Source organism: Apaloderma vittatum, unplaced genomic scaffold, assembly GCF_000703405.1.
Source record: "Apaloderma vittatum isolate BGI_N311 unplaced genomic scaffold, ASM70340v1 scaffold16384, whole genome shotgun sequence".
Classification (NCBI taxonomy): domain Eukaryota; kingdom Metazoa; phylum Chordata; class Aves; order Trogoniformes; family Trogonidae; genus Apaloderma; species Apaloderma vittatum.
Window position 1 is genome coordinate 29,513 of NW_009713421.1, and position 26,888 is coordinate 56,400.

General features: G+C 39.4%; 1 protein-coding gene across 1 annotated transcript in view; it reads left to right on the top strand.

The window, feature by feature from the left end:
• DISC1 (disrupted in schizophrenia 1) overlaps positions 1-26,888 on the top strand; it is a gene marked incomplete at its 5' end in the record, with an annotated part of 72,605 nt that overhangs the window by 10,016 nt on the left and 35,701 nt on the right. Inside the window, 2 exons of the mRNA XM_009868383.1 lie at positions 20,834-20,984; positions 25,275-25,404. Coding sequence (XP_009866685.1) covers positions 20,834-20,984; positions 25,275-25,404 — 281 coding nt within the window. The remainder of the gene's footprint in view (positions 1-20,833; positions 20,985-25,274; positions 25,405-26,888) is intronic.

Consider the following 26,888-nt stretch of genomic DNA (forward strand, 5'->3'; position numbering starts at 1 on the left):
TAGAGCTCTGATGGGTGTAACTTGGGAGAAGTGTTGATGTGCTATCTGGACAGTACCCACTGAGTGAATGACATGGCTCTCCTGCTACCCAGCCCATCTGCTTACTTTGCACTTGCAAAATCATGCAGCCCAATTTTATATTCAGGACAGACTTATTTTTCCCTTCCTCTTTAGAAATATTAACTCCGGATTAGGAAGCTGTCTTTCATTTGCAATGTGACCGCTGGAGACGGCATGACTTAATTCAACCAACAACTAGAAGTTGATTTTGCTGCCTTTGTCTTAGCATTTAGCATATAAGCATTTTAAGGGAGCGGGGGGACACCTGTTCTTTTTAATTATTGTCTGCTTAAGAAATAATTGGCCGTAGACAGAAACTTCTAGATGGTGCGGTAATGCAACTTCTGTGTAATTGAGGATTAAAAAGATGCTAAATGGCTGTGACTAGCGTGTGAAAGCAAACATGAAAGTCTTCCAGTGTGAGTCCTCTGTGGGGAACTGATAATGCTCCTTGCTGGTTGCTGGGTGGTGTCTAGTCGAATTCCTTAATAGGATACTTTTATTGGAGGTCTCCACAGACCTTCCATCACTTGCCAAACTCCTCTGCAAAGTGAGATTGCCTCAAGTCAATTAAATACTCCTTTCTCTGGAGATTTCTCTCCTGTCCTCGCTGTCCACATGCTCAGACCCAACTGCCTATGCTGGGGTGTGTTCTGAGTCCTGCAGGCATGCCTGCTTTCCCCCGTGTTTCTCTGCCCTGCCTTCAGCATATGCAAGCTTTTGTGCATTCTCTTCTTATCTTTAGCCTGTGGAAGGTAAAAGTAGCAAATGTGCTGTTCTGTGGGTATCTTTAGTCCTCTTAGGACAGTGATAGGGTTGAGGCAATAAGCGTTAATCAAAAATGTGCAGGTATTTGAAATTTCCTGTCTTCGCCCTTATGCAGTAACATGCTTTGGACAAAGAGATCGTTTGTAAGACTTAGTTGTAGACTGAGACAGAGAAAACATGAAGTATCTTGGCCTTTACCTCATCCTTTGTCTCTGATTCCCACTGCATCCAATAAAAGATGGCGATTCTCCTTAGGTCTCCTTTTGTTGCTGACATATAGAAGGGTCCAGGGAACTATAGGCCTGTCAGTCTGACCTTGGTGCTGGGGAAGCTTATGGAGCAGATCATCTTGAGTGCCATCATGAGACATGTACAGGTGACCTTCAGCCTCATCAATGGAGAAGATGTTTGCTTTCTGAAATGGATTGTTATTCTGAGTACTGTGGTGCTCTAGTGGAATGACTTAGGGCTGCTGCTCTGCTCTGGGCAGAAGTTGTGCTCTTTTCACTATGAATCCTGAGCCACAGCGAGAACTTTCTCAGAGGGAGTAATCTGAAATTAAATAGCTTTCTTAATGACAAGCGTATAGGAATACAGAGAGAAAAGGTTTCTGCCATACATCATCGTGTAGTGCAAAGCCTGCTAGTGCGGTTTATTGCTGAAAAATCCTCCTCTACCAGATACAAATCCAGGGGACCAATTTCTTGATCCTTAGTCTGAAAAAGAATCAGATTAGTAAACTGGAAGCAGAAAGCTCAAGAGTGCATTGGTAATTTTGCTGAAGTCTTGTGTTTCCAGGTTTAAGAAAGTAGCTCCGGTGACTTAAGGATGCTATGCTGATACTGATCTTCTCCAAATGTGTACAAGCAGTATCTGCTACTCTGCATTCACAGGCAAAATGTTATGTTTTCTTGCCCAAATTCATAGTGAATCTGCTGTCCTGTCCTTTTAAGGAACAACAAAAAAATAGGAATAGAAGAGAAAAAGCTCAGCTCATTTAAGTGCATAAGAGTAATTAAAATAAAACCCAAATTCATTATGGGGGTGTGGGAGGTATTAGTTTGAAATATTTTGATTTGACCTTTTCTTGCTAGAGAAAACACTTCTGAGAGAACTGAAATCACTCTAGTCACAGGCAGGCTTCAACAGCTGATTATTCTTGTTCCATCTAACTAATAACAAGAATGAAAATAGTGAGAAGTTCTGGACAAAGAAGTTCTAGTCATCCTATGTCACCTGCCTTGCAGGACCTAGAGCAAGAAAAGTCAAGAGATATGAGTGCTAAAAAAGTTAAATAAATTTTAAAAAAAGATTTCGTAATGTTATATGAAATGACAAGATCTTCCAGGGAAAAGAAATGCTGAAAAGGAGAAAGAATAAAAAATAATTTTTGGGAAAAAAATACAAAGTAGAATTGTTCCAGAATTAAAATTTAATTCTGTTCAGAGCACTGTGCCTGCAAAAGCACTGCTACTGGAATAGCTTTCTGATTTTAATTATTCTGCCATCACAAGTCTGTTCATGTCTGCCTGTAGATAAGTCTTCTGAGTTTTGTGAAGTTTTTTGATATCCTGTCTCAGGTGCTTTTTTTCCCACCTGTAAGCCCAGTACTCGTAATGAGGACTACACAGGAACCAGTAGGATGCTGTTATTTAAATGACTTTTATTTTTCTTCTTTTGGACTTTTTCAAAAACAGTCATACAGTTCCAAGTAAGGAGGGGGAGAGAAATCTGGCAGGGAAACAACCAGTCTTAATTCCCCAAGTCCTGCACTGTATTTGTGCTATTATCTAATGTCTTATTTTTTTTTAATTTGTGTGCCACTTTGCTTGTAGGATGAACCTGCATGTTATTGTACACAAGAGGTATTTTTCTCTTCCCTCCTCCTGCTTTCAAAATATTTAGGCTCTGCTGATCTCTAGGTGTTGTATTGACTGACCCATTCAGTCTCAATATTTAGGGACAGTCTTACGTGCTCAGCACAACTATTTCATTGCTATTTTTTCTCTCGGGGAGAATAAAAAAAGGAGGGGGGAAGGAGGAAAGCCTCTTCTTTTTAAATCAAGCCAAGGAGAAGACAAGAGTGCATGTCTGTATGTGAATGGCTGATGCCTCCCCAGTGTAACAGGTGGGAGTTACTCAGAAACAGCGTGGGCAGCAAAGCAGCTGAGCTGTGTTTGACTTACCTCCTCCTCTTGTGGCATGCTTATTTTTTTTTTCCCTGCATTCAACAAATAATTGCTTTGTCAAAAAAATGTGAGATGAAGCTCTTTTTGCTTGTTGAAGTGTCCTGAAAAATACTGGTTTCACTCAGATAGGGAGAGAAAAATTGAATTTTATCCTTACCTGAGCCAGAGCTCGGTTACGTGATGGCTACAGGAGGAGTGGTTGTGTAAGGGCTGGAGTCGTGCAGGGGCATAACACAGCAGGTTTGGTTCTGCTCCACAAACATCTCCTGGGTTGTAGCTTTCATGAAGCAAACCTGAACTTTGACTTCAAGAAGCCTGTGGTGAGAGGTTTCTTGTACCTCTGTGTGTGCTCCTACAGGGACTGTGCTCTTAGCGGTGTCAGGCCATGTCTCCTGGACTCCCTGGGTGCAAGCAATGGCATCATGTGTCCTGTTCCTCTGGAGCTGGAGCCAAGTCTGCCTCGTGTGCTGTGCCTGCTTTAATTTGTCTAGAAGCTTTTTTTTTTGCTGCTTTAATTTTATAGGGTATAATTGCTTAATAGAAATTTTCTTGCGAAGTGCCTCTAATTGTCGTTCAGAGTGAATGCTGTTAAGAACAACTGATAATGAACTGAACAGTTGCCTACAAAATCAATTTTTATTTCAGAAGTTAGGAGGGGTGGAAAATTAGTTCTTTGGAGCTTGTTCCAAAAGCTTTCCTGGCTCTCACTTTCCTAAGAGACAGCTTTTCTTCTGTTTCCATTATAGAAAAGTGAACTTTTGTGCTCCCAATTCCCTGTTCCAGAGTTCAACATTCTAAGGAACATTGTCTTGTGCTTTTTTTATATAATCATAATTCCTTTCCCTCCATCCATTACAAAGATATGCTGTATGTTGGCCTAAAATTACCAAAGTCCATTTTTAATATTCAAGATTAATCTGTCACATAATGCAATGGTACACATTGTTCCTAATATCTCCAATGCCTACCTGAAAGAAATATTGCTAAATATTATCTGTGCTTCAGAATTTCTTGAAGTAACCTTGGGAAAGCAAAGAAATCATTTATACAGCTGTGATAGGCAGCCAAGAAGGCTTATCTGTACCAAAATACACCGGATAACCTTTGGAAAAATCAAGGAAACAGTGTGAAATACTAGAAATTTTCTTTCTTTTTTTTTTTTCTTTCTGATTTTCATCTTCAGGCCGATTGATTTTTGACAGCTGGAGGTCTTTTTTGAAGTGATGTATAGTGCACAAACCTATCATCTCAGCTTCCAAGTGAGCAAACAGAAGATACCAGGGCCAGCTAAAGGTCACGAAAAAATACCAATTGCCCCTTCTATGCAAAGGTGTTTAAAGCAACAACCCAAACTAATTTGCAGAAGAACAGATACAGAGAGTCTGGGTCTTCCTAGATGTTAATATTCTGCTCAGCTAAGATTAAATGCTGCATATTTATTTCGAAGGTTAGGGTGTAGCTGTGGCAATACTTACTTCTAGTCAGAGAATGTTCTTGGGAGCTCAGGGTAAGGTCAAAAAGTTGAATGAGCATTTCATCACTGGCAACTCTGATGAAAATCATGGCTGCCTTGCTTCCTCCTAACAAGGCGGGTGCCAATTTGGCCTCGAATGCCTCTTTGAGACACGTTCTGTAAATCTGAGATACGTTTAACAGTACTGTGATGTGTTCAGTGCTATGCTGCCTGCTCATGGTCTTTGTGCAGGCGGTGCTCTTACCATGCTTGCTTCTCAATCAGTATTTAAATGGCCTCTTCCTTCCTTCCTGCTCTTCCAAGCATAGGCAGCTGCTCGCAACAGAAATCTGTGCGAATGACCATAATGAAAGAGGGACGTTACAAGGGTAATCCCGGGGGAAGTAGGAATCTGTCAGAACTACTGTCTTCACTTGGATTCCTTACTCTGAGGTTTTGCACTTGTTCATTCAGAAATATGCTGCTTGGGGTACCTTTCTGGTGAAAGGCGTAATAAATCGCTATGTCATTACTGCATTAGCTTTGACCATGAGGACTTGCCAAGGCTCCTACTGTGCAAATTTAGCTCCACCAGATGCTATTTAAAAAAGATATCCAGTTTTTCATGCGTGGGAATTCTTCATGAAGAAGAGCACATTGTGCGTGCACAGAGCGATATAAGGATCGTCAGTGAATGAAAGGCAAGAAGCTTGCTTTCCCTTGTCTCCCACTCTGATGTCCTCTGTTCCTATGTACTCATCTTACAACATTAGGATAGTTCCTAGCAATAACTTTTCTTCCCTCCACATGGTGTTTTAGGAAGGTGCTTGGCAAGTGTCTTTTGTCTCCTCCCCAGGACCCTTTCTCCTGTGCCCTTCTTCTATATTTATTCACCCAGCAGGCTTTGTTAGTTTGTGCTGCTGCTGTTTCTACTTGTCGCCTTGTGATCAGCAAGATTTAAATTTGCTCCTCACCTTCTAGTTGGATATCTTGGAAAATAACATATTTGAAGAGTTGGGTTAAGTATAATAATAAATGATGATTTGCTTGATTCCCAAAGGAAGATTTGCAAAACTGCATAGAGTGACCAGGAATATCTGAATTGGATAAGAGAAATTTTTACTACTTATAAAAGACTTCAACTTTTGAAAGTTTTGGATTGATTCTCTTGTTTAATATTAACGAAAAAGGAAAACGGCGAATATAAGTTAGGATGATGACAATGCAAGTTTTGCAGTGTCAGGGAGAACTTGTGTAGATTTTTTTTTTTTTTTTTTAGATAAAAAGGGCTTTTGATCATCAATGAAGCTCAGTAATGGGAATAAAATATAGGAGACAAGGTAGTTGTATAGAGGGAAATATTCTATATGAGTTTCCTGAAAGAATAACATTCAGAGTTGTAATATCTTTGAAACTTTATGCAAATACTTTGTTGTATTTTTTATTATGCTCTTTCATGTATTTGATACATTCCCTATTGTACCTGATTGCACCTTCTGCTTAAATCTATTTAAAATGATATTTCTGGAAAAGGCATTGGGAACTTCACACAATAGAATTTTGTTTGAGGGCTCATTTCTTAATGTTTGTCATGGCATAATTGCACTAAATATAAGGTATGGTAATTCCTGGAGCCTGCTGAAGAGATCTGTAGGATTTCCTGGCACCAGAAGCATGTGCAGCATTCCAGAGGTTGGCAGGCTGCCCCTGTAGGCCTTTCTCTCCATCCTTTGAAGTGTTGAAGCGTCCAATTGTCACTGCTGCAGGCAGGATCCTGTGCTAGTTGCACCTGAGTCTGATCTAGTCTGGCAATTCTTGTCACTTCAAGACTGTTTTAATTTCTTCTGCTGGTGCAATATGCCCATGTTTTGTTGTATGTACTTAGGTGCTGCTGGATTGTGCTTGGAAAGGTATAAGGTGTTGTCTGTAAGCTTTTCTTTCTAGTCCTTTATAGTAAAATCAAACATTTTTTCTTCAGCAGATTAGGCTTATATAGCCACTCCAGCCTTCAAATAGGTTGTACCCCTGAGAATCCCACTGGCTTCGGTGGAGGTTGAATTCTTTATATTTTGATTATGAATTTTTTAGGCTTTTGCCTCTTCAGATAGGAGATAGCTGGCTGAATTTTATTTACACAGTAATGCATCTATTTTATGAAGTTTCCAAGTAAATGTAAATAATGTCCTCAAGAATGAGGAGGGCTATACGGTTTTGTGTTAATGCAGTTACAGGTAAAGCCTGCACTTCTTAAGGGGCATTTACCAGCATAGTGCTTTGTTAATCTAAAAATAAGATACTTTAAAATTATATTTCTTGTCCGTTACTGAACAGCTATAGAACAAAGATCTTTGAGACTAATTTTGTTTCTTTTCTGTGTATGGTTTACTGCAGCTGCTTGCCACCCAAGATTGCGATGCTGCCATCGTTCGTAGTGCTTGTCACTGAAACCATTATGGCTTTCTTGAGGTCTTGATAGTGGTGTTATTGAGCATCTTTGAGTAACTAGTTGAATTTGACACATGCCAGGAAACGTGCCAGAGGGTAAAACAAACATCACTCCCATTCTTGCATGTGGCAGCTGAAGTGGCAGCAAAGAGGTCTGTGAAGAATGCCACCCTGTCCCTTGGCCAACTTTCAGCCTCTCCTTCTCTGTGGAAGTGAAAACTTATGAAGGGAGGGATACGGTACTGTGCTGTGCCAGATCTTTCTTTTTAATGGAGCAATAATGCTTTGAAAGAGGGATATATGGCTTCAGAGATCTGTACTGTGTCTCTTACAGTGCTTACTGACAGGACACCCTGATTCTGTTTTTAATGTTGATGATGTTACAATTTCCATTAGCCTCATTATGGAGATGTTCAGGTAAGTGATGTTTACACTGTATCTTAGGGACAGAGTTGCAACTGTCTCTGATGAACTTTTTTGTTGCTTTAACAAATGTTTTTTTTCTTCTTGATTTAAGCTAAAGCTTGCTTAGGATACACAAAGTTTTGAATTTGGGTGGCATCTGGGAAATGTACTAAGCAGCATTTCAACAAATCCCAAGCCCTATGTGTACAATTGGAGCATGGATTGCACACCATGCTGAGAAAGGTCCTGGTGGTTTTTTACTTTTAGAGTCTAGTGTGTAAAAATCTATTACTTTTCTTAGTAACTGCCAAATTTCTTCCAAACTTGTCTTGCTGATCGGGGATCTGAATCTTATGTGCTAGTGTTTAATTTTTAATCTTTCATTAATAACGGAAACAGAGTACACCAAGTTATATATGAATCTCTTCAGGATTGTGGTGAGACAAGGTGAACCTCAACTTCTTCCTTCCTCTTCACTTCCATCATTACACAACACAGGGTTCCTCGAGTGACAGGGGTCATGTGTCTGTAAATTGGATTGTTGCTTACGTAGCCTTAGATTTTCAGCACCAGCATTCAAGTGGCCTAATGGTAACTTCTGTATTTGTACACATTAATTTTACATTTTATAACACGCTGTAATGTTCCAAACAATAGAGTGATACTTTTAAGAGAAGTAGGTAAAAGTTTTGATGAGAGAGAATGAATTATTATGCAGAAACAGGGAGATAAAAGAAAAAAGTACAGCAGACTTTCTTTTGGTTGTTTTTGAGTTAGACTATGTGATCATGTTTGCTTCTTGCTGTTTTAGCTGTGGGCAAACTTACTTCACTCTACTTCAGATGAGCTGTCCATAAAATGGGTATATCATCACTTGGTGTACCAGAGTCTTCAGAGTTTTAATTAAAGACTGTAAAACCCTTTGAGCTGCTATCACAATTGGAACTTCAGAGTTGTAAGGTGCTACTACCCATAAATGCTGACATTTTAATTTGCATGTTTTTATGGAAAAGTTGTCCTTGTGTAATTTTCTGTGTTATAATTGTTGTGCTCTGGAAAGCTGTAGACCCTGCAGGTGAAGCTGTTCTCATTAGACTGTATGGACTGGAAGAAAGTGACAGTAACGTTTGTTTGTCATATACAATCATAGAATGATTTGTGTTGGAAGGGACATTAGAGATATCTTGAGGAAAAAATGAAGGCTTTGAACTGCCTTTTTTTTCCCTCTCATGTAGATTGCAACAAAGTTATTTTCTGTAGTAACAATTATTGGATGGAGTGACCTTTACCGATTTATGACATTGATGTAGTGGAAGGGACTTTTTTCCACTTGACCTTTATGCAATGTGTCAGCTTGTCCTGTAGTACCAAATGAGTTGCAATTGACACATTTGATGGATCGCTAACTTGACAGAAGCTTATTGTTTGGAAGAAGATATGTGTTGAAATGTGGAGCCTCTAGTAAATAACATGATAAAAGTTATTTCCTTATCTTTCATCACCAAGGAACATCTTGCTTAGAAACGACTGCTGCCTAAATTGTGATTTGAACACTGATTAACTGTGATTCTAGCAAAACAGTCACCAGGTAGTGATATTTCAGTCAAGTCTATTGTTTTAACTCTTTCCTCCCCCCCACTGCATTGTTCTGTAACCAAATAAGAACGACTTTCTGTATTTTAACTTTGCTTCTTGTCATAACACTTCTTTATATAAAAGGAAGAGGAATAAAAGATAAAGTTTTCAATATGTGACAAGGAAAACATGTCTCCCAAAAGGATAGGAGGGTCTATGTGTGTACATGTATTTATATATACACATTATACATATATACACACTGTATATACAAAATGCATATATACATATATGTATGTATGAATAGCTTCCTTGGTTATTATATATTAAAGAAATAGTGGTCAAGTATAATTCTAGGAATAGAGAAGTTCTAGCTGTGGGGAGGAATGGGAAGCTACAAGCATGTGCTAAGAGGAGGATGAGTAGTGGAAAGAGAACCGTAAAGGAGGGCAAAACCTCCCTGCCCCACTGCTTCAGCTTGAAAGCACGGAGTTCTGCTGCCTTTCTAAATAAAGAAGGGGGAGGATTGTGCTTTTTGAGGAGAAACTTAAAGATAAAGGACAAAAGTCAGTTATTTTGGGTGTCTTGGTATAATCCAGTATCTCTGCCCTGGCTAAAGATTCTGATAAGTCCTGTAAATAAAATAATCCCACTTCACAAAATGGGTAAGACAGGGTTGTAGTGGAACCTAGGATGTATCTAAGACTGTTCAAGAAATGAATTATTATGGCTTCTTAAAACTGTTGAGCAACAGATAAAAGATAAAAGAGCAGCAAATACCATCTGTCTGATCTACATATTTTACCAGAGTCCTTCTCAAGCTGTCCAGTTGAGGTAAAAAGGAGCTGAATGGGTGTGGGAGGGGAGAGCAGCTCAGCTATCTTCTCTTGCATTTGCATGAAGTATTTGGAACTGAAAAATCCCCCAGATGTTTAATGTGTCTAAACAGCAACCTCTATAATGTAATCCTCACTCGTTATTTCAAAGACAGCCTGCTCAAAGAATTTCCAAAGTAGGGGATGCTGCTGGACAGAGTCAAGGCGAGAGACTGGATAGAAATGTTTATTTTGCTGTGGTAAGCCAGGTTCTGTGGATGTACTGACGTGGAGTGAAATTCATAGCAAAATTGGGTGGAGTGACCTTTACCAATTTGTGACATTGATGTAGTGGATACTATTTAAAAATTGTAACATAAAGAAAGTAGAAGTTAGTTATTGTGAAGCTGTACGCTAATAAAAAACCTTATTTCTGTGTTTCAATTTGTAGTTAACGCGTGCAACAGAAGAGAGTAGGCTTTAATGCATTTATTTTACGTGATTGCAGGAGGTGTGTAGAAAGCTGAGCTGCAGGGCTGGAAGCAAAACCTTTATTGAGTGAGCTGCAGTTCTGGGCCCTACAACAGGGTCAAAAGACATCCTGTCTTTTGTATGTGAGTTCATATTAAAATGGCAAATCTCTTGTCCTTTTTGGAGCATCTGCTTTGCTGAATCCCTTCTGGGAGTACATGGCAATAGCCAAAGCTTGATTTCTGGCAGGTGCTTTTGCCCTTTCCTCTACAGGCCAAGTCCCATCAGAGTCCCATTCTCCTCCTCTTTCCCCTTGTCTCCTGGCTCTGATTCTCACCTGGCTCTCCGTCAACACAGATACTGGTCTGGCAGCTTTAATTCACAGCCTGAGGGGGCTCTGAGGAGCAGGTGGAGAGGCTGCTGGAGGCAGTGAAACTAGTTCCATCCTGAGCTCATGAAGACAGTGATGCCTGCATTTAAAATTCTCAAGTCTCTTAGCTTGAAGCACAGCAACCAGTGGAGGTGCCTTTGCACGGCTGTGCTCCCCTCCGCTGGACGTGCGGGTGGCTCGGCTGTGGATCCGCATGCTGGAAGAGCTGCAGCTTCTTTGCAGTGACTGCTGCAAAGTTGTTGGCTGGGCTCCGCTGTTCCCATGGGAATGCGATCCAGCCGGGCCTCTAGCTGCTCTTGGTTGTCGATGGGATGTTGTCTTATCTGTAACTGCTTCTCTGAAAGGGGACCCAAGTGGAGCTTGAAGGACTGTGGAACTTGGCTAAAGAGCCCTTTGGTCTTCTCCCCACTGACCTCTGCCAACATCCTGCTGTGCAGCCCTGCCCACTGCCTTGTGTGCTCGGGGTGCTAATTCTTAAGCCTGAAACATTTCCAGGAGCACTGTGCTGGGACAATGGGGGCAGCTGCAGAGCCAGGATGAGAAGAATATCATAACCATGAAAAAAAAGTAAAGTATATGAAAGGGAGGAAGGTAGGGGGACAAGAATTAAAAAAAAAAAAGCACCACAGACAAGAAAACAACAAACCAAAAATAATCCCATCCCAATTCCAAAATGCCTTTTATTCAAACAGGAGAAAGAGTCTGGGCTTTGTCTTCTCTTAAAATTAGAAAATTAAGAGGTGACTCTAGGAGGGAAGAGTCCTGTAAAAGAACAAAAGGGCACTAACTTTTGAGAAAAGGTCAAATTATGAAAGGGATGCTACAAGGTTTCTTAATGCAAGAGGCAGTTTGGATTGTGTAATTACAGCAATCCTTTTATCTGAAGGTCTCACACAGGTGTTAATTAGGCCTAATGAGGCCCCTGTGGAGCAATTGTTCCTATCTACATTTTTACAGAAGGAGTACCTAGAAACTGGAAGAAGTGGGATTATTCATCTGAAATGTGTAACCAGCACTGTAGAATATTCAGTGTGGCTTGAAGCCACTTGGTACAGCCATGGGCAGAACCTTTTCCATGAAACTGTGCTGTATATCCCTACTGCTTTTTTTTTTTTTCCTTCCCCACTGAAAATATAACTACATATAGATGCCTAAAAAGAAACTGTGGACTAAGAAAAGCTACTCTTTCTAGGTGGGCTGTCTTGATTATGCCTGTAACTACTCCTGCTTTTTATTTTCCTTGCAATGTTTTAATAAACCTATGCTTAAGATTTACATGTTCCTATGCTATTTTGGTTAGCGTTCAATGGAAAATATACTTATGTTGATGAGGTTTTGTATGTTAATTCCTTTAATGTGTTCATGTCAGTTTTTTCAATGCAGAGCAGATGGATAGATAGTTTTGTGAGCTCCCTGTGGGGAAATCAAACAACTCTTAATTATTGTTTTTCTTCCTGTAATGCTCTTGAACTGCTGATGATACCACAAGAAACACTGTAAAAGTACTGATAGATGGATGAGGATAGGCAAAACAGAATTTTGCGATACTTTTACAATGCTTCGTTTGTAGGACGTTGGGCTTCTGGGCGAGCCATCTACGCTTTTCTTTTGTTTCTGACCGTCCTGAGCACAGTGTTCATGTTTTCCTGCCTTGTATTTAGTTGTTTTATTCTTTTTCCCTGACAATGGAGTGTGGGCAGCTCCAAGACTAAGCTTGTCAAAACTTCAACCTATGTGGAGTCTGGAAGCCTCCATAACAAGTTGAATGTGGCAGGTGCATGGACTCTACCACTACTGTGATGCACAGATGTAGATGTTTCAGAGAGGTGATGCCCTTGAGCTGCCAGCTGTGTTTTCACCCTGTTATCCTACTGTATGGGCTGGATAACTTACACATGACTCTTTTGTGGTGGAGATCTTGGTGATTCCAGGCTTTGTTTCTCCTGCGTAGAACACACAGCTGCTGTTTCAAGGGAAGTGTGTTATGTCTGCTCAACTTCTGTAACAGAGGTTTGCAGTTGCTGAAAGGGGAAATAGCTCAGCAAACCAAGGTAATTTTTAGAATACAAATGTGCTGGGCTGGTTTTTTTTTTGTTTGTTTATTTTTGTGTGCTTTTAAAATTTTTAGATGGGTCTAAATGATCAGCAGTCCATGAAGTATATCACTTCCAGCATGGAGTCATTATCAGAGAGGGATACTTGGAGACTTTTTTTACTCTAGGCAGCTAGTTGTGAAAATATAACTGCTCAGCAACATAATGGTTAAGAATCTGTTTTGGAGTAGTTAAAAAAATACTTGAAGACTGCTTGGAACAGTTTGTCTCCTTTGAATTTCTGTACCGGTTAAGGGAAAGTCTGCTCGTTTTCACACAGTGGAACAACCCACAGTGGTCAGTAGGTAGTGCCAGCACGAAGTACAACTCAGTAGCAGAGGAAGTGAATCCTCTGAGGTTATTGCAGAGAGATGTGACTTCATTCCAGTTCAACTTGAGAACCTGTTTCTGTAGAGAAATTTACTTTGCGTGGTGCTCTGAATCCCACAAACTTTCTGAATTCTTTACAGAATTTGGTGCGTTTTGTAAATGTCAGGAAATATTGAATATTTTGCAGTGGAGGATCAATTGGACAAAGTATGCTTGAGATACTGTTTCCAGGAAAAAAAAAAGGCAGGATCAAGCTACAGTTTTCACTGCCCAGAATAGTTAGTTGAAATTGTTTTGTGTTTACCCTATGTATGCTTTGGTACCAAAAGCAATCTTGGGAAAGCAATGTTGAAGATAGTATATAGGAAACTGGCAAAAGCTCAGTATTTGTATATGTAAACGATGTAGTTTCTGTGCCCAAAAGTTAACTTTATTCTAACTATCACAATCTAGGGACTGGTGAAGGAAAAGGGGACCTGTGTAAGTCTGTCAGTGTAATTTGAAGTCTAGCAGAAATCCAGGAGGAACCCAGATCCCTTCTGGGAAAGAAGGGAGACGAAAGAAGCAGGTGTTAGCTGAGGTGAGGGGTGTGGGAAGGGAACAGAATGAAGAGATAGACACAGGATGGGGAGAAGCTGAGCTGTAAGGGTGTCTGTGAGCTGGTGAGGAGGAGGAATTGGCTAGTGAGGCCAGGTTTGAAGGGAAGGAACTAAGTTAACAGTCAGCAACTGCTTTGTGTTTGAATGATTCCCTTTGCTGTTGAATTCAGATTCTTCGAGCTGGTGGAAGTTATTTGATCTGACGAAATATAAGAAAGGATTTTACGTTGAGGGTGGTGAAGCACTGGAAGAGGTTGTCCAGAGAGATGGCAGATGCCCAGTCCCCAGGCTAGATGGGGCTCTGAGCAACCTGATCTAGTTAAAGATGTTCCTACTCGTTGCAGTGAAGTTGAACTCAATGACTTCTAAATCCAAACCATTCTAGGATTCTATACAATTTTAAAATTTGTGAATTGATTTTGACTTATGACAGGCAAAATAGTTTGAGAACAAATTACAAATGTTGTAAACTATTCTCTCTTATTGCTTGCTTTCTTAGAATATGGCCTTTTTTGATTAAAGTAGGACAGCATCGCTTCTGGGTACTAGAACAGCAATGGATGGTGGAAATTGGAAAAGTAGCTAAGTTGAACCAAGCTAACATCTTTACTAGTAAACAGTTTCTGGTTTTGTATCTATTGATCCAGAGTGCTTGGGAAGGATATCAGCTTAATTTGAAGTTTTAATTCAGTGCTTGAAGGGCACAGGAGATAAGGAAGGAACAATGAAAGAGGAAAGTAGATGTATATAGCTGAGATTATGTAGACTTCTGAATGTGAGAGTGGAGACTTGGAATATGAGAAAACATTGAATGTTATTGTGGAAACTCATAAAGGGGGATGCAGGGAACAAGAGAGTAAGAATAAAGATTTTCTTTAACTAGAAGCAAAATTCTGGCATCCAGGTACTCATCCATAATGAATGGATGTACTGTTTTCAGCTCAGTCACCACAAAGACTTCCTTTATCTTCTCTCTCCCCTTTTGTTTCTAGAGAAAAGCTTCAAGTTTCCTTGTAGAGTTCTCCACTGCAGTGCCTGTATTTAAATTCTCTTCATAGTTCTCTGTGTAATATCAATTCTAGAAGAAAAAAATATTTGACACATTTACATTAGTGTCCCTTGCCATGGAAGGAAAATAACATTGTCTAATTGCATTTTGGTTTTGCTGGTGCTGACCTGTAACTGGTGGCTTTAAGCAGGACTGCAAGCTGATTTCATCATGTATTATAGTCCTTGGGGAACACTGCACAATTTAATATATGCTACATTTTACAATCTGTGCTACTTTCAAACTTCAACTTAAAGCAACTTTACGCTGACTTCTTAGTGTCTCTTAGCCTAGACTTTGTGCTGCTTTGTTGTGCATTTTTACAGCACGGCTTTTAAAAGTGTGAAGATAAACCTTTGCAGAATGCTTCTGATGTTGTCTGTACTAGTTTTGGACTTCTGTCACACACACACTCACACACAAATATCTTTCAAACTCCATCCTTTAGGATGATATTATGAGTATATTCAGGTTAGGCAATAACAAAGGAGCCTTTTCTTTGACAGCTGGAACAAAACACTTTAGAATCACAATACCTGCTTGAATAGAGCCTGATACAAAAAAAAAAAAATCTCAGCATAATCTGACTGTGTCTCTAGTCATAAAGTCCTTAATATAAAAGCCTAGATGTAGTCCATCAGATTTTTTTAGTTTTTTGTTATTTAGAACGTGCTTTATAAAAATGAGTAGTATCTCATAATATAATGCAATTCGTTGTAGAATATTGAGTTGTTTTACTGTTAAGTTGACTATCCTGTCTTCTAATCAACCCGTGGCAAATATTCAGAGGCAGTGAAGAAAGGCCAACGTTGACTTAGAAATTCCTAGAGCAAGGAAAGGGACATAGTGAACTGGGATTGAATCATATGCAGTCAACACTAATACATAGCCAATGGTTGTTCACGTATGTGAACTGTGCTGATTGGAAACCTTTACCAGGGCTCTTCCTCTACCATCTCCAAAAAAAGGAGAAGCTGCACTGCAAGCCAAGGAGCCTTGCATTGATTTCTGCCAGCTTCCCTGTCTTGAGGGATCTCAAGAGTAAAATTAGTTCAGAATAGGCATCTATGCCATTGGGCTGCATAGCCTTTACTTTTTAAAAAAATGCAGATTCAGCCTGGAATCAGTGGTATGTGTTTTTCTTCTGTACAGCTTCATATGCAGCGACAGTACTGTCAACATGGCTTACAAAATAATGTTGATATCAGATAAAGTGCACCAGCAATCAGCTTGTTTTTTTCCTTTAATGTATCTTTTGATGTTATCGTAGATTATTTTTACTGTAAAGTCATCCTGGAAATGTAGGCATCTCAGTGGTTTCATTGGAAATTTGATATTTATGAAAGAACATGAAAAGCAAACAGTCAACAGGGCACAGTTTTTTTTGTATTGTGACTTGACTAAACTAGAAATGATGTCTCAGAATATGCCTATGCATTAAAACTGTTGTGCTGTTCGAAGGAATTTACAAATGCAGCAAATCTGAAGATAAGGACTATGTAGGGTAGACACTGTATAGAATTGTACCTTTGTTTTAGTGCAATTATAAAGATGAATAAGGGGTTGTCACAAACAGAAAACTGTCCAGTACTTCAACAACTGTTATGCATGCCAGGCACTTAAAAAAATGTAATTACTACAACATTTAGAAAATGATGGAAGTGACTAATTTATGCTGCAGTGTAAAATACCTATAAAGCTCTTACTATTAAAAGTGTTGGCATTCAAAATACTGTAAAAATTCAGTATTTTACAGAAGTATCAGATTAAGAGCAGTGGTGATTAAGCTGCTTCTGGTTCACTGAAAGTATCGTACTTCGTTTTCACCAGTACTATATGTCTGATGCTTTGACCTCTCCATTTGCCTTTTTGGCTGTCATTTTTTTTTTGGATTGTAAATTTAATGGAGTATGATTTTTTTTTTTTTCTTTTTTTTCCTTTCCTGTTGGCTGAATTTAGTACAATTAGGTTCTGGCCTCAATTGGAGGTTCCTCTGTGAGAGGATAGTGGCATATCTACTAGTACTACTACTTTGCTTCCAGGATAGTCATGTTACAGGAAATAGTGATGCAGGTTTATCTGGATACTCTTGACGTGTCATAAGCTCAGCTCAGAAAGAACAGCTATGAGGACAGTTCAGCCTACATCATTGCAGGTGATAAGGAGAAGGGAACATGGAAAGGCAAAATTTTTCTAAGACTGGCCAAGTAACTTAAGAAATTAATCATCTGAGCCAGGACTCTGACATTTCGTGCTGGGCTCTCACCCCCCTCCTTTCCCAGAGGTGTGCTGAAAGAACCTTTCTGGCTTTGTGGCTTCTTTCTCAACTGCTGAGGTTGAAAGCAATTGTACGTACACCCTCAGAAAACCCACTGAGTCCTATGGCTCCTGTCCATAAATCACTGCTCCATTTAACTGTTAATGTTAAACACTAAGTATCCTTCAGGTAAGAAAAAGATTTTAGTGCTGTAAGGTGTGATTTACACGTGCAAAACCTACACAAATCCTGCTTTAGGTCCTTCACATTTTTAGAGCAGGATCAAATAGCCTTCTCTAATTGAACTGAAGAAACATTTTCTTAATGTTAAACATTTTGTAGAATAGCACGATTGATCATCTTCCTACTTATCAGCAAAGAACAGATATAAATAAACAAATATATGCAGTGTGTAGCAAATGAGCTTCTACCCTCTATTATGATTTTCTTAAATGTTTTTTAAATGGTGATAAATAGTTCTGATAAAATGAACATTGTCTTCAAGGGAATAAAACCAATATGAGAATTTGTAAAAAGCAGAGAGGTAGCCAGATGTTCTCATATAGTCAATTAAAAATTACGGAAATTGCTTCCATTGCTCAAAGCTATTACAAAGCATGGTCTTTGGAGGTAATGCAGTTCTCTGACTGTTTAATTGAAAACAGCCATTAGTCAGCATTTTCCAGGCCTGTATTCTGGGTTGCATTTAAATTGAGTGGGATATGTGAAGTGCACCATGCAGTAATGGACTGTGATGGAGGGTAGTCTAAGGGTTAACTTCTGTTGATTGCACTGGAGTAGAAGCTTTGTCTATGGTATTCATAGAGGCGCTGCAAGGCAGCAAGATAGCAACAGAATACAGGGAAATAAAAGACTGGTAAAGAGAATTAAACTTTATTCCAAATGATCATTTGTAAAACCGTATGTATTGAATGCATACTTTGAAGTTCCTTCCTTTAAGAACTTTGTCAAGTGGGGAGATTGCCTTTTGCCTGCAAGCTGTGTGTAAAATGACTTATTTTCAAGTGAAGTGTGAGAGAGCAACAAGGTATTAAGCCTTTGTGTGCTAGAGCTATCCGACTGTGTGTGTGGTTTCTTTTGGTGCCTCAGTCTGCCAGTGAAATTCTGTAAAGTTCTTTTCTGGAATTATGTGCTTACAGAACTAAAATGAGAGTAAAAGCAAGTGTTGTACTTGAGTCTGATGCCTTACGAATAGCAAAGGCCTTCTGTGTCAGTTTCTTGGTTGAATAATCCTAGAAAATATGGTGGGATGGTATTTCAGGAGAATATTTTTGATCTCACTGGCCTTAAAAATACTATGCCAGAGCTATTCCTGAGAGAGGTTTATGTGACCTGCAAATCAACACTAGTGGAGATTTCCTGTCTGTCCCAAGCAGTTAGGTTTTAGTGCTTTGCTACATCTTCATGTTTTTCTCACCTCCTGTGCTGCAACTTGAGTTTATTACTGAGGTTTCCTCAAATTTTGTGGAGAGGTGAAGAGCGTTGTGTTACTGTTTTCTTTGCAGCTTCCTGCTGTTTAGCAGTACTAGAAGTTACCCCACTCAGTCTTTATCTCCAGTAGATTGAGGACTCCTACTTATTGTGCTGTTTTTCCCATGTCCTATTTGCTAGACTTCTGATTGTTTCCCTTCCTTCTGCTTGATCCAGATCTCTCTTGAGCTGCGGTGCTGAAAGCTGGACTGAGATGAGCCTTATTGACGTGGTTCCCTGCTCTGCAGCTGGCACTGAGGTGCCTTAGTCTCTTCATGCACATCAGCCAGGTCAAACCAAGGGGTCTCCTTTCCAGGAGAGGAGCCTAAAAGCCAAGCGCGCTGGTATTCGCCTCGGTGGCGCTGAGTCTCTTGATATGTAACCCCTAACCGTAATATTGAAAGGATCAAAAAATCATTTAGTGCTGAGAGGTAACAAGCAGATATGGCCAGCAATAGTACTTATAAAACGGCAGTGGAACTAATTATTTAGAAATGTCTGTTAGTAGAAACTAATTGACCGCTGTGTAGGCTGGAATATATAAAGCAGGTTGCAGCCAAGAATTAATGAGAGGCACAGTGAATTAGCATGTGGATGATCCCATCATCTGTTTTCCTTCCCAAAATAGCCAGTTTCTAGGGCCAGGATGGGTAGGAGTAGAACGATGAAACAACTGGACGCACAAACACAGTGTGACCCACAATTATGTCAAAGGAGAATGACAACATCGTTAAATGACTGCAGAGGGTTGCTGTAACTCCTGCTCGGGTAACACAGGAATCCCAGCGCTGAAGGGTTTGAGTAGAAGGAGATGTTTCCATGTGCTTTGGTGTTCAGTGGTCATTGGTCAAAACCCAACCCTTACTTTTCTGTTTATAACTATTTTTGTGCTATTTTTGATATCTGTGTTTGAATTTCCATGTGAAATGCAAATGCTGATGTGTTTCTTTTCTGGTCAAAGGATGGGCTCAGGAGTGTTATGTGGACTCAAATTCCAGTTTCCTTCTGGCGATAGGGACAGGATCAATCTGTTCAGCTGTGATCCCTGAGAAATGCACGACAGATGTGGTTTGTCTCCACTTCTGAAAAAGTATTTCTCCTTTGCTGGACGAATATGTACATGTGGTTGTTGGGCCAAGACTGGGACCCCGCAGTAACTTGCGTGCTTTCTGGCAGCATTTTGCTCCCAAATAATAACAATAACGTGAGTTTAAGAAGCTTGGAACCAGCTCCTGGCCAGGGATGATGACTTTTAGGAAGAAGAGGTAGTCTCGTTAGTACTTCCTATGCCTTTATTCCACCCCATCAGCTCAGAAGCAGAAGGAAGAACAGATACTAATGAAAGATTATTGTAAAAATGGATCATTTCACACAAGTACATGCAAGGAGCCCGTTTTCTTAAAACCCCTTTGAGTATAAAGAAAGAAAATAAGCAAAAAAAGCATGCAAGGATGGATGTTACTCTGATAGTAATATGTTAGGTTGAAAACATTAGAAGGGAAGGAATGCTAATCACGCAAAATTGTAGGCATCAAAGTCATGAGGGAAGTACTGAACTGAAAAGGGTTTTTGTGTGCAGGCAAGCTCAAAACTCTGATTTGTGTGTCATCAAAGATCTTCTGGCTTATACCAGCCAGGCTTGTTGTCTATCATGTATGTGATTTTGCTGGTATACTAGAGAACAGAGAATATACATACCAGAAATAATACTTTGTGATTGGAACTTTGATCCTTTGTTTCTACATGGGGAAGGAAAACAAAGTAAGAACTTAGTTTACTCTAAGAAATTTATGGAGTTATGATAGAGTCAAAGCACTCGCTTAAGGAACACTGTTATTTAAAGTTGAAAGTAACTTTTTTTTTTTTTGGTTGGTAAAGTGAGCATAATTCAGGAGAGCCTATAATAATTGTTTAATTGCTATAATTGCATGTACATTTTCTGCTGAAATGTATTCCTGAGATATTGTGATTCTTCATTTCTTGACCTGGTAGTAATGCAAATTTTTTGAAGATCAGATTTCAGATGTGTAATTGTCATCTAAGATTGTTTTAGAGCTGGAGCAGTGAAGAGTGGGAGTTTTCTTAGAATTGAGATCAGAGCTGTTACTCTAGGAAAAGAGCACAGATGACAACTTCAAGAAGATTCTTTGGAGCCTTACTAAATTAAAACTCTGTGCAAGTGCTGGAAAGCCCATGGTTTTGTCCTTGTCATAGGAGAAAGTAGCTTAGCGTCCTGGTTATCTGATGTTTTTCATTGTAGTCTTAGAAGTTCATCCTTGAGCAAAACAGACAGATACATTTTATCAGAAGGGGAAGTACAGTCTGAGGCGTATTTTACTTTTTTGTTGATTAACCTTTTTTCTTCAGGTAAAATGGACCCTTTTTGTCACTGTTAAGTAACTGTTGTTGCTTTGTTGTTTGTTTGTTTGTTTTAAATTTCTAGCTGATAAATTTAGGCGGAAACTGGAAGAACTGGAGAAAGAGAAAAATTCTTTGAAATTTCAGCTTCCTTCAAGGCATCCCTCAATTAGCAGTTTTTTGGATAGGTTCATTACTCAAGTTCAAGCAGCATTGCGCTGGGCTTCCGATCATCAGTAAGTTCTTTCATTCCTTATTATGTAAAATGATGCTTCTGTTTTTCTCCAAATGCAGAATACAAATTATGAATAGTTTTAATAAGCAGTTCTAAGGACCTTCTAACATAACAACATGGAGCTTGGTTATGAAAATCCCTCACTCCCACCCCCTTTATTTCTTTCAGAATTACCCTGTAAAACGTTGATCGTAATGAACTGGTGACTTAAATGGAACTTTTATCAGTGATGTTGAGTGGGAATGTGGTTGAATCTTTGACACGGCAGCTTGAGCATACAGCAGCAAGGCAGCTTGAGCAACGGTTCCCCACGGAGTTAATTCTGATGCTTCTTTTCAGGCAATGAAAAGATATTTAAATATAAAGTAAAACCAGATTCTTTTTTAATATGCATATATCTTTGGGAGTTTCCTTTTATGCTTTGCTTGTTAGGTGGCAGTAGTGTGCTCAGCACTGTACAAACTCACAAAAATAAATTCTCAGCCTTCTCTTGAAGAGATAACAACTTCAAAGACTGGGGGAATATGAGATGTGTCGGATGACCCAAGGGAGGTAGTTAGCTTAGGAAGAAAAAGTTGTTTCGATTTCTGGGTCTTTCTTCAGCTGTACTACTGATTGCTGTTGTTAGAAGTAAGAGGATTCTTCAGAAGGGTTGGAAGCTATTACAGGCAATAGCACAAATGAAAGAATAAAAACCTTTTGTCCTCTGGCATCTTGTACGTCAAAAGGCTTCAGCATGCTAGTCAATAGATTTGAGTGTAATTTCTGATATACATTAAAATTAGGTTTTACCTAATTATTAGTACAGATAATAGGATTTTATTATAAAATCTGAGACTTCTTTAAGGATATCTTTTAGCCTCTATTTATAATATTTAATAGGTTTAAACCAAACTGCACTCTTTCAGAGCTGTTTCCTTCTACCTTCTGAGGCCCTAAGCAGTTGTTTTAACCATTCCTTAAAGATTGGGATACAACATTCTGTATTTTGTCATTAAGATGTGTGCTTTATGCATTAATTTGCAGGAAGGTTTTTGGCTTTAGAGGGGATATCGTCTTTGGTGTCATAGAAATTTAGTCACCAAAGTATCCTTGAAATACATAATCTGCTGATTTTTCTCCTACATAATGTATATATAATACATTTTTAGATATAAAACGTATCTATGTAATACATGCATTTATGAATGTGTTCCTGTTCTTCAGATGATTATATCTGTAACTCTTCTCTTTGCACAGGTCTGAGAGCAGTACCGTTCTTCAGGGTCAGATGAATATCCTCTTCACTTTTCTGTCTTGTGCACACTCCTTTCCTTGAGCTTGAGTTTGACTGTTGTTGTGGTGACATCTTTTGTTTTTCTTGCTTGATGCTTGTAGCCTTTCACACCACTTTGTCTGTGGTCTGACTCTCTTGTTGATGCAGCACGCGTGCCCTTTGTGTTCAAAATTTTACTGTTGCAAAAGTATTTTTGGATAGTACAGGGTGGAAAACATGACTATTTCAAGTAAAATTTGTAGGTTTCAGGGTTTATTTTCATTCTGAATTGGAAAAAAGCCAATATACCTGATATTTCCTTTTTTCACCTGGAAAATTAAAAAGATGATCAGACTAGCTCCAGAAGAACAGATCATTGTTGTTTTACTGTAGATAAGCCTTTCTCATTTTTTTTTGCAGATAAAGACACACTTTTTTATTTTAAAGGTTATGGTAGACTGTATAATACATGAGATTGAAATTCATGCCTTGGTGTTGTTTTATTTGATTAAATTATGAGATGAGTTTTTAGGCGAATGCATTTGGTGTTGACACTGGATATTGTTGGCAGTTGGTAGAAGCCAGGTCTGGTTGTATTTAGTTTGGAAACAATAACTGTGTTTCTGCAATCACCCCGATTTGGGGAGATCAGAGAAATCTTGTTTCTCTTTCCTCAGTCCAAGGTAGGCAGATGTCCGTGGGATATCCAAGGAGGTTCTGAGAATAACCTATGTTCCTATGCGGAATGTTTCCTAAATCTTGACCAACCACTCTATTTCTATTGCATAGAGCTCTCAGAAAGGTGCAGATCTTATTAAAGGAGGTGGCTTCAGAGCTGCCAGAAAATATGGTTGGTCAGAGCCACGGCAATCCATAATGTTTGTAAGGCACATGCACGGTGATGGTGTCCTAGCACCTTGTAATGTGGGTGTCACTTTGACCCATTTTTTTTGTTACAGAAATACAGTTACACTGTCATTATGTCTGTTTTTTGTTGTTGTTGTTTAAGTATTAACTATATTTATTTTAGTGCCAGGGTTTTATTTTGTATTTTCAGTATGTTCTTCAGCCCATAGAGAGGGAGTAAAGCATGTGTGTCTTCTGATGATCCTGCAGAAGAGACAGGAACCCTTGTTCTACACATTTGTAAAAGAGCTGTGCATGGAGATCATAACTGTGTGATAAATCATGCTTAAACCAGACTTGTGTTGCATGCTTTGTCTGTGGCACGGATGTATTTGCTTTGCAAGATTACAATGGGAAATCATGCTTCAAAAACATTTGTTGTTTGAGACAGAGTATTTTTTTAAATGAGATATTGAAATGTGTCTGTACCGTTTATGTGGAAATGCACGCACTTGTCTCTAGAGGTAGACTGGAGATCAGTGAAGAGTGGTTTTCCTCAGGAGCTGGTATTGGGAGCAGTGCCATTTCACATCTTTGTCGGTGACATGGACAGTGGGATTGAGGGCACCCGCAGCAAGTTTGCTGCTGACACCAAGCTGTGTGGTGCATTTGACACCCTGGAGGGAAAGGATGCCATCCAGAGGGACCTTGACAGGCTGGAGAGGTGGGGCCCTGCAAACCTCATAAAGTTCAACAAGACCAAGAGCAAGGTCCTGCACCTGGATTGGGGCAATCCCAAGCACAAATACAGGCTGAGAAGTGAATGGATTTAGAGCAGCCCTGCAGAGAAGGACTTGGGGATGTTGAATATGACCCATCAATGTGTGCTGGCATCCCAAAAGGCCAGCTGTATCCTGGGCTGCATCAAAACGAAGCATGGCCAGCAGGTTGAAGTTGCTGATTCTCCCTCTCTACTCTGCTCTTGTGAGACCCCACTTGGAGTACTGTGTTCAGCTCTGGAGCCCCTAGCATAAGAAGGACATGGACCTGTTGCAGCAAGTCCAGAAGAGGGCCATGAAGATGATCAGAGGGCTGGACACCTCCTCTGCGAAGACAGGCTGAGAGAGTTGGGATTTTTCAGTGTGGAGAAGAGAAGGCTCTGGGGATACCAGTACTACAAGAAAGAAAGGGAGGGACTCCTTGTCAGGGAGTGTAGTGATAGGACAAGAAGGAAATGGCTTCAAACTGAAAGAGGGTAGATTTAGATTAGGTAAATGGAATAAATGATTTTGTGTGAGGGTGGTGAGGCCCTGGCACAGGTTGCCCAGAGAGGTGGTAGAAGCCCTGTTCCTGGCAGTGTTCAAGGCCAGGCTGGATCGAGCTTTGAGCAACTTGGTCTAAAGGGAGGTGTCCCTGCCCATGGCAGGGGGCTTGGAACTAGGTGATCTTTAAGGTCTTTTCCAACCCAAACCACTCTGTGACTCTCTGGACACAGAAATGCCATTGACCTTGCAAGCTTGCATGCCCTTCTACAGGAACATGCAAGACAAAATATGTTTGCATTGTTTGCAGGTGCATTTTGAGAGGCTGATTATAGACTTAACACTTGATGTAATGCACTGATTACCTTGGGGCCCAATCAAGCAAAGATTTACAGTTGAGGATTGTACCCACCACTGTGAGGAATCCCACTGACTGCGATTTTGAAAGAACTCGCTGTTCAAGAGAGAAGTAACATTTGGCATCGCGGAGCAAACACTCCAGATGATCTCTAATGTAGTCTCCAAAAGCTGACAGAAGCTGCAAAAATGACTTTGGCAAGTTTCTAAACTTATGTCTCGGATAGATTTTTCTCTGTATTGATAGAAATTACATGCCTTAGTTTTCTCTCTTCCAAAGCAGTGATGATAAATTTCTGAAAAAGCTGGGGGAAGCCTGAAGCTATACAAGTTTTCCTTTTTCCTTCTTCAGCATGTTGTAAAAACAGTGTAAATGTTTGAGATAATAAAGGAAGATATGCCAAAGAAAAATCTCTTGTTCTCTGACTGTATCCATTTAAGATGTAATCATTCTGGCTATGAAGTGTTGTGATTCTGAAGGTAACATGTAGCACTGTGATCTGTTTAATCTTTGAGATGTTGATACTCTATGTTAATACTAATTTTTAGCTTTTTTCATTTTTCTCCAAAGGATTGGACATGAAGAAACCCAGCTTTGTCATGAAAATGAACATAAACTTTTGAAGTCCACTTACCAGGAGAGGATGCAAGTTTCAGCCACAAAACGAAACCAACTTTTTCAGGAAAAGAAATGGTTGCAGGTAACTGGACTGCAAAATTGTCTCTAAGAACCAGTGCTGTGTAGGGCAAAGCTTGTAAGCAGTCACACAGAATTAAATAAATTTATTATAGTAGTGGCTTTGCTTCTGTGCAGCAATTAGAGCCTTGGCTGTAGTCCAGTTGCTAATCTAAGTGATGATTGGAGATGGCAGCCACAGGAGTTGTGTTAATCTCATTAAGGAACTGGAAGGCTCGGTGGCTTGTGTGTGTGCTTTAACTTTCCTCATTATCTTTTTAAGCGTGCTCTTTATGTTTTAATTTGCCATTTTAATATTTCACTGATCTTCAGAAATTTTTGTTAAAGACAAAAGGTTTTCATCCATTTCTGGTTAGAATTCCCTGTAAATACATGATTTGCCACCTTTTGTTCCTGAAAGTGATTGATGCATTTCGTAAGGATGAAGGAATCGTCCCAGAGCAGTTAGCATTTGCCAACAATAACTTTACACTGGCGTGTAATGCCACAACATGGTAATATGGCAAATGGAATGGTTTTAAGATGGCTTCTGTCCAGTTTGAAAACTGCAGGCCTTTTAAGTAAAATGTAGCTCTTTCTTTTCACTTTCCTTCAAAAATCTCTATTTACTGTCTAGTACAAGTTTTTGCTTTGCCTCTTTTTAAATCTTAGTAATCACACTTGGCATCTTAGAGAGCTGGTAGGTCTAGTTTTCTTTTTTTTTCTGTGGTCTTGTCTTGAAATCTCATTATTTTAGATACTTTTCCTTTGGTGGATCTTACAGTATGATCATCTCTGTGTTTGTATACGTGTAAATATATATAGATATATATACCCCAAAAATAACTAGAGAAAAGCATCTCAGATGGCCATTGCAAAATCTTATTTGGATGAACGAATGTCTTTTCTGTCCTAGTCATCACCTTTGTATTGTTTAGATTTATTTAATAAGAGGAGACATAGTGTAGTTCAATGTTATTAGTGTCCAGAATACTGTTTTTGGTAATCCAGACATCTAGCCAGCTGCCTCAAGAAATTCAACTGAAAACTGGTGTACTTAAGTCTCCACGCCAGCCACTGTTCTTATACTTGCTCCAGGTGAATCATTGTCCCTGTGTAGTTATACTAAGGACAGATTAGCCACACTGTCATACAGACATACTAATTATGAGCATTTGAAGGAAATTTTCATGAATTTAAGGTTCTGGAGGAGGCTGTCCTGTGATGTTTTATTGCTCCTAGCATCCCTTAAGGATTATTCCTGCCATAAATCTCTCATGATCTGAAATAATGATGTTTTTTAAATTATTTTTTTTTCCTCAGCCCTACTTTCCTTTCCTTTTCCTACTACTCTCTCTCCTTTTGGTTTTGCATTTGTTTTCAGGGATTTAAGAGCCTGTGATAGTATCAAAAATTTACATATTAATGTTTCTGCTGCAATCTGTACTTCATGGAGAACACCAACCCATAAGTGAAGCTGGAGTTTTACAGTCAGTACTGATTAGCTGT